The sequence below is a fragment of the Chiloscyllium plagiosum genome, chromosome 3 (genome assembly GCF_004010195.1).
Source record: "Chiloscyllium plagiosum isolate BGI_BamShark_2017 chromosome 3, ASM401019v2, whole genome shotgun sequence".
Taxonomy (NCBI): Eukaryota; Metazoa; Chordata; class Chondrichthyes; order Orectolobiformes; family Hemiscylliidae; genus Chiloscyllium; species Chiloscyllium plagiosum.
Genome location: NC_057712.1, coordinates 50,544,311 through 50,558,114, shown reverse-complemented (window position 1 = coordinate 50,558,114; position 13,804 = coordinate 50,544,311). Strand labels below are relative to the sequence as shown.

At 40.9% G+C, this 13,804-nt stretch overlaps 1 protein-coding gene across 1 annotated transcript in view; it reads left to right on the top strand.

The window, feature by feature from the left end:
- col9a1b (collagen, type IX, alpha 1b) overlaps positions 1–13,775 on the top strand; it is a 149,970-nt gene extending 136,195 nt beyond the window's left edge. Inside the window, exons 30-32 of the mRNA XM_043681717.1 lie at positions 9,432–9,620; positions 10,177–10,254; positions 12,596–13,775. Coding sequence (XP_043537652.1) covers positions 9,432–9,620; positions 10,177–10,254; positions 12,596–12,780 — 452 coding nt within the window. The 3' untranslated portion in view covers positions 12,781–13,775. The remainder of the gene's footprint in view (positions 1–9,431; positions 9,621–10,176; positions 10,255–12,595) is intronic.
- Positions 13,776–13,804: the final 29 nt, after the last annotated feature.

The following is a 13,804-nucleotide window of genomic DNA, read 5'->3' as shown; positions in this document are numbered from 1 at the left end:
TTCAAGACAGTGGGAATCAGGGAGATAGCTCTCTGCTGTTTGGATTAATACCTGGCACAAAGGAAAATGGTTGTGGTTCAAAAGCAGAAATTGCAAGCAAACCTCAACAGTTTTGGCGGCATCTATGGGAAGAAAGCAGAGTTAACCTTTAATTTTATGATGAAGAGTCACCACACTTGAAACGTTAACTTTGCTTTCTTTCCACAGAGGCTTCCAGACTTGTTGAATTTTGCCAGCAATTTCTGCTTTTATTTCAGATCTCCAGTATCCGCAGTTCTTTGTTTTACTTTAGATGTTTGTGGCTGTTCAAGGTGTGATGATGCTGCCTCTTTAACAAGATTAAGTTGTCCTTGGTTTTTTCAGAGGACTCGTAAATGTGGCGGTTCCGATGTGTCTGGTTTGGATGGGTTTTAGGGCCAATTTGATTATAGCTAACAGATACTGCTTAGGCAAAAGGCATTCAAGTTTAAAAAAAAGACTTGTACAATGAAAGGGGAGTGGCCAGTTCTCCCAGCTCAGTCCTTTTCTGAAATGGCACAACAGGTCAGGCAGTATCCGAGGCACAAGACAGACGATGTTCCGGGCATAAACTCTTCATTTCAGATGCTGCCTGACCTGCTGTGTTTTTCCAGCCCCACACTTTTTGGCCCTGATCTCCAGCATCTGCAGTACCCACTTTCTCTTTTCTCTGGTCTGGTTTAGTATGGTTTGATTTTAGCAAGCAGTTTTTTGTCCATGTTTTGAGGCTACTGGTCAAAGAAACAGCTCCATGGAAGAAGGGTTCCATGTTGAATCTCTCTGCCATATCTCTCTCTCTTCTGTAAGACCCTGGGTTTAGTTTTACCTTTATTGCCACGGGGTGTTTATAGGGATTGGTGCAGGAATTTGGTGCAGCATCATTAAGTTGGGATAATCGGTTGGGTTTTTGGACAGGTTAAGTTATTCAGTATTCTGTTCTCTCTTGTTTGTGTTTCATTTGATAATCTTGCAAATACATTCTGTTTTGCTTAAAACTAAGTGGTTGGGCCAGCTGTGTCTCTCCTGGATATCCACTTTACACCCAAATAAAACAATTAGTAAAGTTAGGGTCCGGGCTACTTTCTTGAAATGTTTTGAGGGGGTCTGTTCTGGTCCATAGCAGATGTCAGTCATCTCTGTTCCAGGACATCTCTGCAGAATTTCCTCAGGGGAGATGACTTCGGCCCAACCATCTTCAACTGCTTCATCATTGACCTTTCCTCTCAGAGGTAGGAAATTCACTGATTTAGATTAGATTAGATTAGATTACATTACAGTGTGGAAACAGGCCCTTCGGCCCAACAAGTCCACACCGACCCGCCGAAGCGCAACCCACCCATACCCTTACATTTACCCCTATACCTAACACTACGGGCAATTTAGCGTGGCCAATTCACCTGACCTGCACATCTTTGGACTGTCGGAGGAAACCGGAGCACCCGGAGGAAACCCACGCAGACACGGGGAGAACGTGCAAACTCCACACAGTCAGTACCCTGAGGCGGGAATTGAACCCGGGTCTCTGGCGCTGCGAGGCAGCAGTGCTAACCACTGTGCCACCGTGCCGCCCACGAAGTTCAGCACTTTTTGCAATTCCTCAGATAGTGAGGCAGTCAATGTCCAAACTCAGCAAGATCTAGACAATTTTCCAGATTTGGGTCAACAAGCAACAAATAACATTTGCACCAGACAAATACCAGGCAATTACCATTTTCAATAAGAGATGACTTAACCACTGCCCCTTGATGTTCAATACCATAACTAAACAATATCAACAACCTGAGGGTTGCTATTGACCAGAAACAGAACTGGACCAGCCATACAAATAATGTGGCTACAAGAACTGATGAGAAGCTAAGAATCCTGCAGTGAGTGACACACCTCCAGATTCCTTAAAGAATGTTGGAGGCACAGTTGTTAGCAATGCTGCGTCCCAGTGCCTATGATCTGCGTTTGATTCCACCCTTGGATAACTGTCTGTGTGGAGTTTGCATGTTCTCCCTGTGGTTTTGTGTGGGTTTCCACCGGTGCTCCGATTTCCTCCCCAGTCTAAAGATGTGCAGGTTAGGTAGATTGGCTGTGCTGAATTACCCTGTAGAATCCAGGGAAGGGCAGACTAGGTGGGTTAGATATAGTTAATGCGGATTGACAGGAATAGAGGCTAGGTTAGATGGAATGTTGTTCAGAGGGTCGGCACAGATTTGCGGGGCCAAATGGCCTCTTTCTGTACAATAATGATTCAATGTTTCTATGTCCACCATCCCCAAGGTATAAGTCAGATGTGTAATGAAATACTCTCCACTTGCCTGGAGTGTTTTGGATGTACCTACAGAAAATAGACTTCAGTGGTTCAAGAATGCAGCTCACCACCACTTTCTCAAGGGCAGTTTCGGACAAGCAATAAATGTTAGCCCAGCCAGTGATGCTCACATTCCATGAATGAGTTATGAAAGGAGTAGACAAAAAATTGGCAGATGAAGTAAAATATGCATTAACAAGAAGTTGGCATTTTGGCAGGAAGAAGAGAAAAGCTGTATACTATTCAAATAGAGAGAAATTGCAGAACACTGGAATATGGTGGAATCACAAACTGTTAGTATATAGGTATAACAAGTGATTATGTGATATATTATCTCTTTTCAGACTTCTTATGTCCTCTTGATAACTTTCTTACTTACAGCTACCTTCACTGCAGATCGCCAAATCCCATATCCTGCAATGACTCCATCCCATTCTCCCAGTTCCTTGTTTGGATGATGTCGCCTTTTAGAACAGGGCTTGCTTCTTCCGTAACCTTGGTTTCCCGCCCACTGTGGTTGGCAGGACCATCAACCGCATCCGATCTACCAACTGTGCTTCCACCCTTGCTCCTTGCCATCACACGTAATAGCGATACGATTCCTCTTGCCCTTACTTTTCATCCCACGTGCCTCCACATTTGAAGAATCATTCACTGCCATTTCAGACAACTCCAGCAGAACACCATCACCAAACACATCTTCCCCTCACTCCCCCTGTCTGCATTTCACAGGGATCAGTTCCTCCAGGATACTCTAGTCCATTCCACACCCCAGCACCTTCCCATGTAACCGCAGAAAGTGCAATGCCTGCCCCTTCACCTCCTCCCTGCTCTCCATCTAAGTGCCTAAACAGTCTTTCCAGGTGACGAGGCATTTCACCTGTACCTCCCTCAATCCTGTATATTGTATTTGCTGCACCCAATGTGGCCTACTCTACAATGGAGAACCCAAGCACAGACTGGGTGACCACTTTACAGAAAATCTCCGGTCCATGTGCATTCATGACCCCGACCTTCCCATAGCTGGTCATTTTAACACAGCATCCTGCTTGCATGCCCTCTTGTCTGTCTTCGGTGTGTTGCAGTGAATCACTTTGCAAACTGGAGGAACAACCATCTCATCTTTGGACTAGGCACTTTATAACCTTCTGGACTTAATATTGAGTTCCACACCTTCATATTGTGAACAAACTTCCATTTCTTCCTTTTCTTTTAGCTTGTTACATTCTATTATCATGTCCTGTCTCCCCTCTCCCCAGCCCAGTGGGCCTGTCTGTCAAAGGAAGAACAAAGAAAATTACAGCACTGGAATGGGCCCTTTGGCCCTCCAAGCCTGCGCTGATCCAGTTCCTCTATCTAAACCTGTCACCTATTTCCTAAGGATCTGTATCTGTCTGCTCCCTGCCCATTCATGTATCTGTCTAGATACATCTTAAATGACGCGATCTTGCCTGCCTCTACCACCTCCATTGGCAACGTGTTCCAGGCACCCACCACTCTCTGCGTAAAGAACTTTCCATGCATACTTCCCTTAAACCTTTCCCCTCTCACCTTGAACTCTTGACCACTGTCCTTTCAAATCTGGCAGGAGACACATTATCGTTCTGCCATTCTCACATTCCAATCACTTAATCCGAACTATCAACATTGTTTCTCCACCAGCATACTACACTACTCTCCCCCATACTCCCTCCCCAAACTATCGCATAACTGCTGTCCCCTCCACACTTCTGGGGTGAGTCATCTGGACTCGAAACATTAACTTGTTTTCTCTCTCCCTGGATGCTCTCTGACCTGCTGTGATCTCCAGCATTTGTTGTTTTCAGTATAGATTCTAGCATCTGCAGTAACTTGCTCCTACTTACCTTGGTGTCATCAGCAAGATTAGCAAACATAGTCCCTTAATTGAAATTGAGATAAATTGTAAGTAGTTCAGGCCCTAGCACTAATTCCTTAATTTATTACATCCTGTCAACCTGAAAATGTACAACTTTTCTCTGTATCCTATTGGGTCACCAAACCTCTATGAATGCTAATATGTTATACCCTACACTACACTAATCGTCTATTCATCTTTGATGTGGCACATTGGCTAATTGCCTTCTAGGAATCAAATTACAGTACATCCATGGATTCCTCTCTATCCACACTATTTGTTACTTCCTCAAAGATTTCCAATAAATTAGTTAAACATGGGCCATCATAGCTATTACAGAAACATGGTTGAAGAGAGGACAGGACTGGAATGTTCCAGAATACAGATGCTATAGGAAAGATAGAAGGGGCAAGGTCAATTTTGATGATATTAGACAGGAAATTTCAAAATTTGGTCAGGGGAGGCTTTTTGCAAGTAAAGGAATGTCTGGCATATGGGAGGCTTTCAAAAGTGAGATAATGAGAGTTCAGGGACAACATGTTCCTGTTAGTGTGAAGAGCAAGACTGGCAGGATCAGGGAACACTGGATGACTCGAGATATTGAGGCTCTGGTCAAGAAAATGAACAAGGCATATCTTGGGTGTAGATAGTTGGATCAAGTGAATTCGTTCAGGTGTATAGGGAGTGTGAGAGCACACTTAAGAAGAAAATCAGGAGGGCAAAATGGGGGCATAAGATAGCTTTAGCAGATAAGGTAAAGGAAAGTCCAAAGAGATTCTACAAGTATATTAAGGAGAAAAGAGTAACTGGAGAGAATAAGGTTCCTTAAAGATCAGAGAGGTTATCTATGTGTGGAGTCACAGGAGATGGGTGAGATCCTAAATGAATATTTCTCATCAGTATTTATCATGCAATAAATACATGGAAGCTCGGGAACTAAACAGAGATGTCTTGAAAAGAGTCCATATTACAACAGAGGAGGTGCTAAAGATCTTAAAACACAAAGGTAGATAAATCTCCACGACCTTGTCAGGTGTAACCCAGGATATTGTGGGAAGCTAGGGAAGAAATTATGGGGCCCCTAGCAGAGATGGTTGTATCTTTGACAGCCATGGATGATGTGTCGGAAGATTGCAGGTTGCTTAACGTTGTGCTATTATTTAAGAAAGGTGGCAAGGAAAAGCCAGGGAACTACAGACTGTGATCGTAATTCCATTGATGGGTAAGTTGTTGGAGTGGATTCTAGGATCAACATGCAATTGGAAAGGCAAGGACTGATCAGGGTTAGTTGGCATGGCTTTGTACATGAGAAATCATGTCTTATAAATTTGAGTTTTTTGAAGAAGTGACCAAAAAGATAGATGAAGGCGGAATAGTAGATGTTGTCTACATGGACTTTAACAAGGCATTTGACATGTTACTGCCTGGTAGACTGGCTGTAAGATTATATCACATGGAATCAAGGGAGAGCTAGCCAATTGGATACAGAATTGTCTTGACTGTAGGAGACAGAGAATGGTGGTAGATGGTTAATGTTCAGACTGGAGGCCTGTGACCAGTGGTGTGCTTCAAGGATCAGTGCTGGGTATGTTCCTTTAGTTTGTGCAGTCCTCCTCTTTTTGATGAAGTCTCCCATTATGGTGTTATCCATATATTCTGAAAGTAAACTTGTGATTCTCAAATCCATATTGCCCAACTTGTACAATTTTATGTGAAAATACACTGTAGGCTAACCTAATGCATACTGTACTGAAGAGGCCTATCAGCTGATCATGTCTGTACTGCCAAAAATATACTTTTATCTACATTAGTCCCACTTCTCCACACTAGACCCATAATTTTGAATATTGTGACACTCCAAGTGCTCAACTAAGTACCTTTTAAAGATTTTGAGATTTGTTGCCTCAAATACCAGGCAGTGTTCCAGACTCCTAGCACCCTCTGAGTGAAAAACCTTTTCCTCAAACCCCCTTAAACCTCTTGACTTTCACTTAAAAATTAAGCTTCCTTGGTATTGATCCTTAAACTAAGTGTTCCTATTCACCATATCCATGTTCCTTATAATCTTATGCATCTTTATGAGGTATCCTCTCAAACTAGTCTGTTCCAAAGAAAACAACCTGAAATTATCTACTCTGTCTTCATAGCTGAAATGCTACATACGAAACAATATATAGGTGAACCTCATTTGCGCTCACTCCACAGTACAATCACATCCTTCCTATTGCACACAGTGCTGGACCTGTGGCCTAACCAAAGTTCTGTACAGCTCTAAGTTGATCTCCCTACTCTTACAATCTGTGCCACGACTGAAAAAGGATACCTCTTGACTACCCTGTTATCCTGTCCTGCTGCCTTCAGGCATCTGCGGTTAAGCACCCCAAGATCTCTGTGTTCCTCTGAGCTTCCTTGTGTCTTGCTATTCTTTGAGTATTCTCTTTTCTTATGACTTCTTCCAAAGTGCATTACCTCACATTTATTAGGGTTATTGATCTGCCCATTTCATCAACCCATTCATATCCTCATGTGGCCTAAAATTTTCCTTCTCACTGTTAACCATCCAGTGTCATCTGCAAGCTTACTTATCATCTCTCCCACATTCTCATGTACATTTTTTATGAATATCACAAACAAGAGACCCAACACCGATCCTTGTGGTATGCCAAAGCAGACTGAGCTCCAATCACACACATAGCCTTCAACACCATTGTCTGTCTCCTGTCTGAAAACCAAATTTGGATCCATTTTGCAAACTTACCTTGGATCCCATTCACTTCTTTATCTGTTTCCCATGTGGGACCTTGTCAAAGACCTTGCTGAAATCCATACAAACTACATCAACTGCCTACCACCATTCACCTCCTTGAAAAATTCCATCAGATTTGTTAGGCATGACCTCCCTCTGAGAAAGCCATGCTGATTATCTTCCATATAATTAGATGGTTGATATCAGAAATAAGGAATAAATCAAAAGATTACAAAAAAGAAAACATCTCAGCAAAACCTTTACATAATTAACTTATATTGCTGAAAGAGAGACATTTTTTACCAAAGCTTTCCACATTTCACTGATCAGGACAAAGAATGCCAAATTCGTATTTTCCACTCACAGGTGTCTGCTATCATTACCAAAATATGTTGTGCCTGCCACACAATTAATCAGCATTATGTATCAGTTCAGTGCCAGTGCTATGCCAGGTATGTCCAAATAATCAAATCATAGTTATAGAGTCATAAAGATGTACAGCATGAAACCAGACCCTTCAGTCCAACCCGTCCATGCCAACCAGATATCCCAACCTAATCTAGTCCCACCTGCCAGCACCCAGCACATATCCCTCCAAACCCTTCCTATTCATATACCTATCCAAATGCCTCTTAAATGTTGCAATTGTACCAAGCAAAATGTTTTTTAATTATTACTCCATGTTGTTCAAAATAAACTCTCTAATCCCAAAACAAACTCACTCATGTTAGATGTGATTATGCAGTTGGGCAACATTTGCTAAAGACTTCTGAGTGTCGTTATAAGTAGTTTGGAGTGTAGTTAAAAGGTTTGCTGGCTGAACTGGAAAGATCATTTTCATTGCTAGATGTCGCAGTAGAACGAACAGCCAATGGGGAACTTCAAACCAGCATCGACAAGAAAACAATACATACGGACCAAATATTGAACTACAGAAGCAATCATTGCAGTTTCCACAAATAAAGCTGCATTAGAATATTATTTCAATGAGCCACCCCACACTGTAGCACAGAGGAACTACGCAGAACAGAGGAAAATCACCTATACAGTATATTCAAAAAGAATGAGTATCCAATGAACACAGTCCACCAATTTCTCAGCAACAAATCCAAAAAAGCAGACAAAACGCATCCAGAAACCCTAACCACTCTCCCTCATATCAAAAGCATCACGGAAATGAATGCTCAGACCCCTTGGCATCATGACAGCCCACAAATCTACCAACACACTAAATCAGAAGCTAATCAATTTGGAAGACCCTATACAGACAACAAACAAAACTAATATCATTTACAAAATACATTGCAAGAACTGTAATAAACACTACATTGGATAGACAGGCAGAAAATTCGCCACCAGGATACATGAACATCAACTAGCCACAAAAACACATGATTCACTCTCACTAGTATCCTTACGTAGGGATGAGGAAGGACACCACTTCGACTGGGGCAATATATCCATCCGAGGACAAACCAAACAGGGACACGCACAGGAATTCCTAGAAGCAGAAATCTATCAACAAATACATTAACTTGGATCCCATTTACCACCCCCTGAGAAAAAGAACAGGAAATGGCATCACCACAGGAAATGATGTCACCAACCCAAGGACACTCAAACATATAAATAGAAAGCAGGCTACAGGCTACACCACCAGTGCTTCATCCAGAGGCTCACTGATGATGTTCTCTAGTATGGTGATGAAACGTCAGAAAATGAACCTTCAAGCTCAGTGAGCGAACCTACATCCAGAACCTCAACCTGAGCTACACATCTTCTCAAAACTCACTAAGTGTAGTTAAAGCTATAGTGACAACCAATTCTCTGTAAACAAAAATGATATGTTCAAACCTTGAATCTTTTTTGGAATTAACAAGGATCTTGATAATCCTCATGTCCTTGTTTCTTTCTCCTTGGTCAACCACAGTCAACTTGACAAAGGAGAATAGCTTGTTGTGATTATCTGAAATTTGGCATTCTTGCATTCGCCTTGATGAATATGAAGTGGAAATCTTTGACAGCATGTTTCTCTTTACTGCTAACAAAGTACTGTTATTCTACTCTCATATGTTTTGTTACCAGAAAAGAATCACGACATTGAGAAGTATGATCTGAGTGCATTGAGATTTTGAAATTACATGCTGAAGAAAATTAGGTATACTAATTCCAATATAAAGTATAAACCAGTGCTCCATGAGTGGATAAAATGGATAGTATTGTTATGTTGAAGGGATATTAGTTAGAAATGAGGGAAAGAGATTAGAAGAATATACTGAATTGATTGGATGAAGAGGGATGAGAGGAAGCTCATTAGAGCATGACCATGGAGCAACTGGGTTGACTGGCCTTTCTAAGTTGTATAATTCTATGTGATACAATTGTGTTATGCTACAAAATTGTGTGCCAAATATTGGATATGCCTTTAATTCTTGTTGTTATTATGTATCTTGTTGAATTTGGGTAACTTACAAATTTGTAATCTCCTTTAGAACACTTAGCTCATTTGGCTGCCAGCCTGAGGAGACCTGAAACTGGTATCATGGGTTTGCCAGGACGTCCTGGACCCCCAGGACCCCCAGGACCAGGTGGAGAAAATGGCTTTCCTGGGCAACCAGGACCTCGGGGTCTTACTGGCCTAAAAGGTCCAGCTGGTATAACTGGTTACAAAGGACAAAAGGGTAAGATTGAGGAAAACAGCACATTAACCAGACATGTTTCTGCAAGATTGACATATTACAGCATTGTATTTCTATTTAAATATATCAGCAACAGAAGATTTTTGGACTGGAAAAGAGCTTTTTTAGAATAAGTGCTAAATCTTGGAGTAGATTGTGTAATACTGATATCTCCAAGAACATCCTAATGTATGTTGTCTTGAAATAATTGCCAAGCTTTGTTCTTGTACTTCCTTTGAACTATATCTAACTTTCTTGACTTCCCTTCCTCATTTAGTCTACAAGTTTTGAAAACCTGATCATAGTGTGATTGAGCTGTAGCCACCTCTTTACCTTGTGCTCCATTGTATTTCTTTTTTAACTCCAATTAGTTCTGTCATCTTACAGAAAGCAAATGAAGATTATCAGTACTACCTGGTGTTAGCACACCATGGTACACTTACTCTAAGATATAAAAACATATTTTAAGCTTGTTCTGTTTTAAGACTTGTACATTTTCTCTGTAATGACAGTTTCCTCACTAGGTCCATATTCTTAACCAACATGAATTTCTATACAGGTGAACAAGGAGAGAAAGGTGATAGAGGATTTCCTGGAAGAGGACCCAGGGGGTTGCCAGGGCAGCAAGGTCTACCAGGTATGGGAAAACATCTCAAGTGGCTTCACTTTACTAGTTTCTGTTTTGCTGTAAGAATTTGAAGACAAGCTGTTCTCTGTGATTGTCTTTCATGTTCTTTTTCGATGAGTAAGAAAGTTGAGACCATTTTTAAAGATACATTGGCTAGATCATTCCCTTGTAATGGTATCCATCTTGTGCAGTCATATCAAAATGTCCAGCGTTGTCAGTTTAGTATAAAGGGGGAGGGGATCACAGATTATGAACCCTTTTGAATCTACTTCCTGTTTATTAAAAGGAGCAGGTAAATGTCAGTGTGATAGTTTGACAAATAGAATAAAGGAATTAATTTGACAGTTTAATTCACTCTGCATGGATTATTCTGTATAATATAAATCACGTATTTTTATTTACTGACACAGATTGTGGGCTTCGCTGTGTGGACCAGAATTTATTTCTCATCTGTAATTGCCCTTGAAAATCAAGAGTTCCGAAGGAGTCATACTAGACTCAAAATGTTAATTCTGTGTCTCACTAAACAGATGCTGCCAGACCTACTGAGTTTGTCCAGCATTCTCTGTTTTTTTTTTAACAATCTGTCAGTCTTTGTTTAGAAAGCATCAGCTGTCTCCCGGTATCCACAACAGCTTGTTGGAAAGAAGATCTGCATTACTCTTCATATGATAAAAGTACTCCAGCGGAATGGATGAGCTCTAGGTTCAAGGTCCTTAGCCTTGATTTCCCATCAAAGGAAATAGAGAAGGAACATTGAAGAAAGAAACCAGTTTAGATGGAATGTCAATGAGGAATGGGAGGTGAAGAATGCTGAGATTAGAGATAGAAGTTTGTTTACTCTGAATCATATTGACATAAGGAGGGAAGGTGTGTTGGGTAGACTAAAGGATATTAAAGTGGACAGATCCCCAGGACCGCATGGGATCTATCCCAGATTGCTGAGGGAGGTGAGAGAGGAAATAGCTGGGGTCCTGACATTTGGAAACAAATGGGCTTATCAGTAACAGGCAACATGGTTTTGTATGGGGTAGATCATACCTTACCAACTTAATAGAGTTCTTCGAGGAAGTGACTAAGTTGATAGATGAAGGAAGATGTCATATACATGGACTTTAGTAAGGCATTTGATAAGGTTCCCCATGGTAAACCAATGGAGAAAGTGAAGTCACATGGTGTGCAGGGTATTCTAGCTAGGTGAATAAAGAACTGGTTGAGCAACAGGAGACAGAGAGTAGTAGTTGAAGGGAGTTTCTTGAAATGGAGAAAGTGACCAGTGGTGTTCTACAGGGATCAGTGCTGGGCCACTGTTGTTTGTAATATGCATAAATGATCTAGAAGAGGGCATTGTTAGTCTGATCAGTAAGTTTGCAGATGACACGAAGATTGGTGGAGTAGCATAGGGGACTGTCAAAAAATACAGGAGAATATAATTAGACTGGAGAGTTGGACAGAGAAGTGGCAGATGGAGTTCAATCCAGGCAAATGTGAGGTGATGCATTTTGGGAAGTCTAATTCTAGAGTGATCTATACTGTAAACAGAAGAGCCTTGGGAAACGTTGATGAGTAGAGAGATCTGGAGATTCAAGTCCATTGCACCCTGAAGGTGGCTGCACAGGTGGATAGAGTGGTCAGGAAGGCATATGGTATGCTTGCCTTCATCGGATAGGGTATTGAGTATGAGAGCTGGCAGGTCATGTTAAAATTGTACAAGACATTGATTCGACTGAACTTAGAATACTGTGTACAGTTTTGGTTGCCACATTACCAAAAGGATGTGAACGCTTTGGAGAGAGTGCAGAGAAGGTTTATGAGGATGTTGCCTGATACGGAAGGTGCAAGCTATGAAGAGAGTTGAGTAGGTTAGGATTGTTTTCATTAGAAAAAAAGGACATTGAGGGGGGACCTGATTGAGATCTACAAAATCATGAAGGGTATAGACAGGGTAGATAGAGATAAGCTTTTTCCCAGGGTGAAGGATTCAATAACGAAAGGCCAAGTGTTCAAGGTGAAAGGTGAAAGGTTTAAGGGAGATATATACGGCAAGTACTTTACACAGAGGGTGTTAGGTGCCTGGAATGCATTGCCAGCAGAGGTAGTAGAGGCAAGCACAGTAGATTCATTTAAGGTGCGTCTGGACAGATGCATGAGTAGGTGGAAAGCAGAAGGATACAGATCTTTAGGCATTGGGCGATAGGTTTTGACAGTGGATTTGGATCGGCTCAGGCTTGGAGGGCCGAAAGGCCTGTTCTTGGGCTGTAAATTTTCTTTATTCTTTGTTCAATAGATTAGCAACCTGTTGCAATTCTATATGCAATATTGATCATCTCATTGCTTTCATGTCTTACAGGGGAACCCGGGAAAAATAGCTTTGGTAGAGACGGCCGTGATGGTCCTAGAGGCTTACCTGGAAAGAGTGGTCAGCCTGGTATCCCTGGTCCACCTGGTCGTGCAGGGACTCCTGGATACTGTGAGTCCTCTGCCTGCACTCAAGCTTTACGGGCGCCACCTCCAGAAAATGTGAAAGGACCATGAAATTCTAGGAGAGCCCACTTTTAGGATGTGGAGCATATTGCAGAGAAGAGGAAGTGACCCAATAAAAAAAAAACATGTTGACTTTAATCTGGAATGTGGAATTCAATATTTTTATTTTTTAACACTGTTTTGTCATGACAGGGAAATGGTACATGATGACCTTATTCCAGTAGATGGTGCTCAATAATGATAATTCTCAATTGGAATTCCAGGGAGATTAGGAGATACCCAAAAAGAAAATGTGCTTGTGATGAATTGCTGATAACCTTCCTACCATGGTGTGTTACACAATAAGTAATTGCCTCAGAAATTATATCCTCCTTTTGATGTTGTGAATTAGATAAACCACAATTTAAGAAATTAATTGATAACTTGTTTCTGCTGTTTTTCTGGGTGTATGTACTATATTGTATACTAAACCTTTTAACAGGAAACCCCTGAAGATTTGAATTTGTACAGAAGTGATCATCAGTGACCGTTCATGTTGAAACATGCCACATTGAATACCTTGTGCACTGTAAATCTCTGTAAATACCTGATTTTCAAAAATAATCAAGAAAAATCATTCTTGGTAAATGAATTAAAAAATATGGACATTGAATACTTCATCTCAACCGCTTTGGTCTTGTGTATAAGAAAAATAGTGAGTATTAACTTGTGCCCTCAAGGTTATGTCATCTGAGATTATGTGGCCTTTAGGTATTCTCAATGATAAAAACCAGAAACAGATATACTTTGTTAAAAAAACTTATTTATTTTAATTCTCAAAATTGACATCTTTTCATTGTACCAGAAGAATATAATAAATAAAAATATTATTAATGTGTCCATGCTTTTCCATGAATGGTCAGTTTAAAGTATTGAATAGCTAGTAGCACAATTTGATCACAAAGCTCCTATCCCTGTGTGTTTCCAAATTATTCTCTAGACAAGAGATTTGCAGTGTACATGACTTTGTGTTCTTTGTAAAAAAAAGGATTAAAAGTATCACACCATTTATTTGCAATAAGTGACTAATTTAACA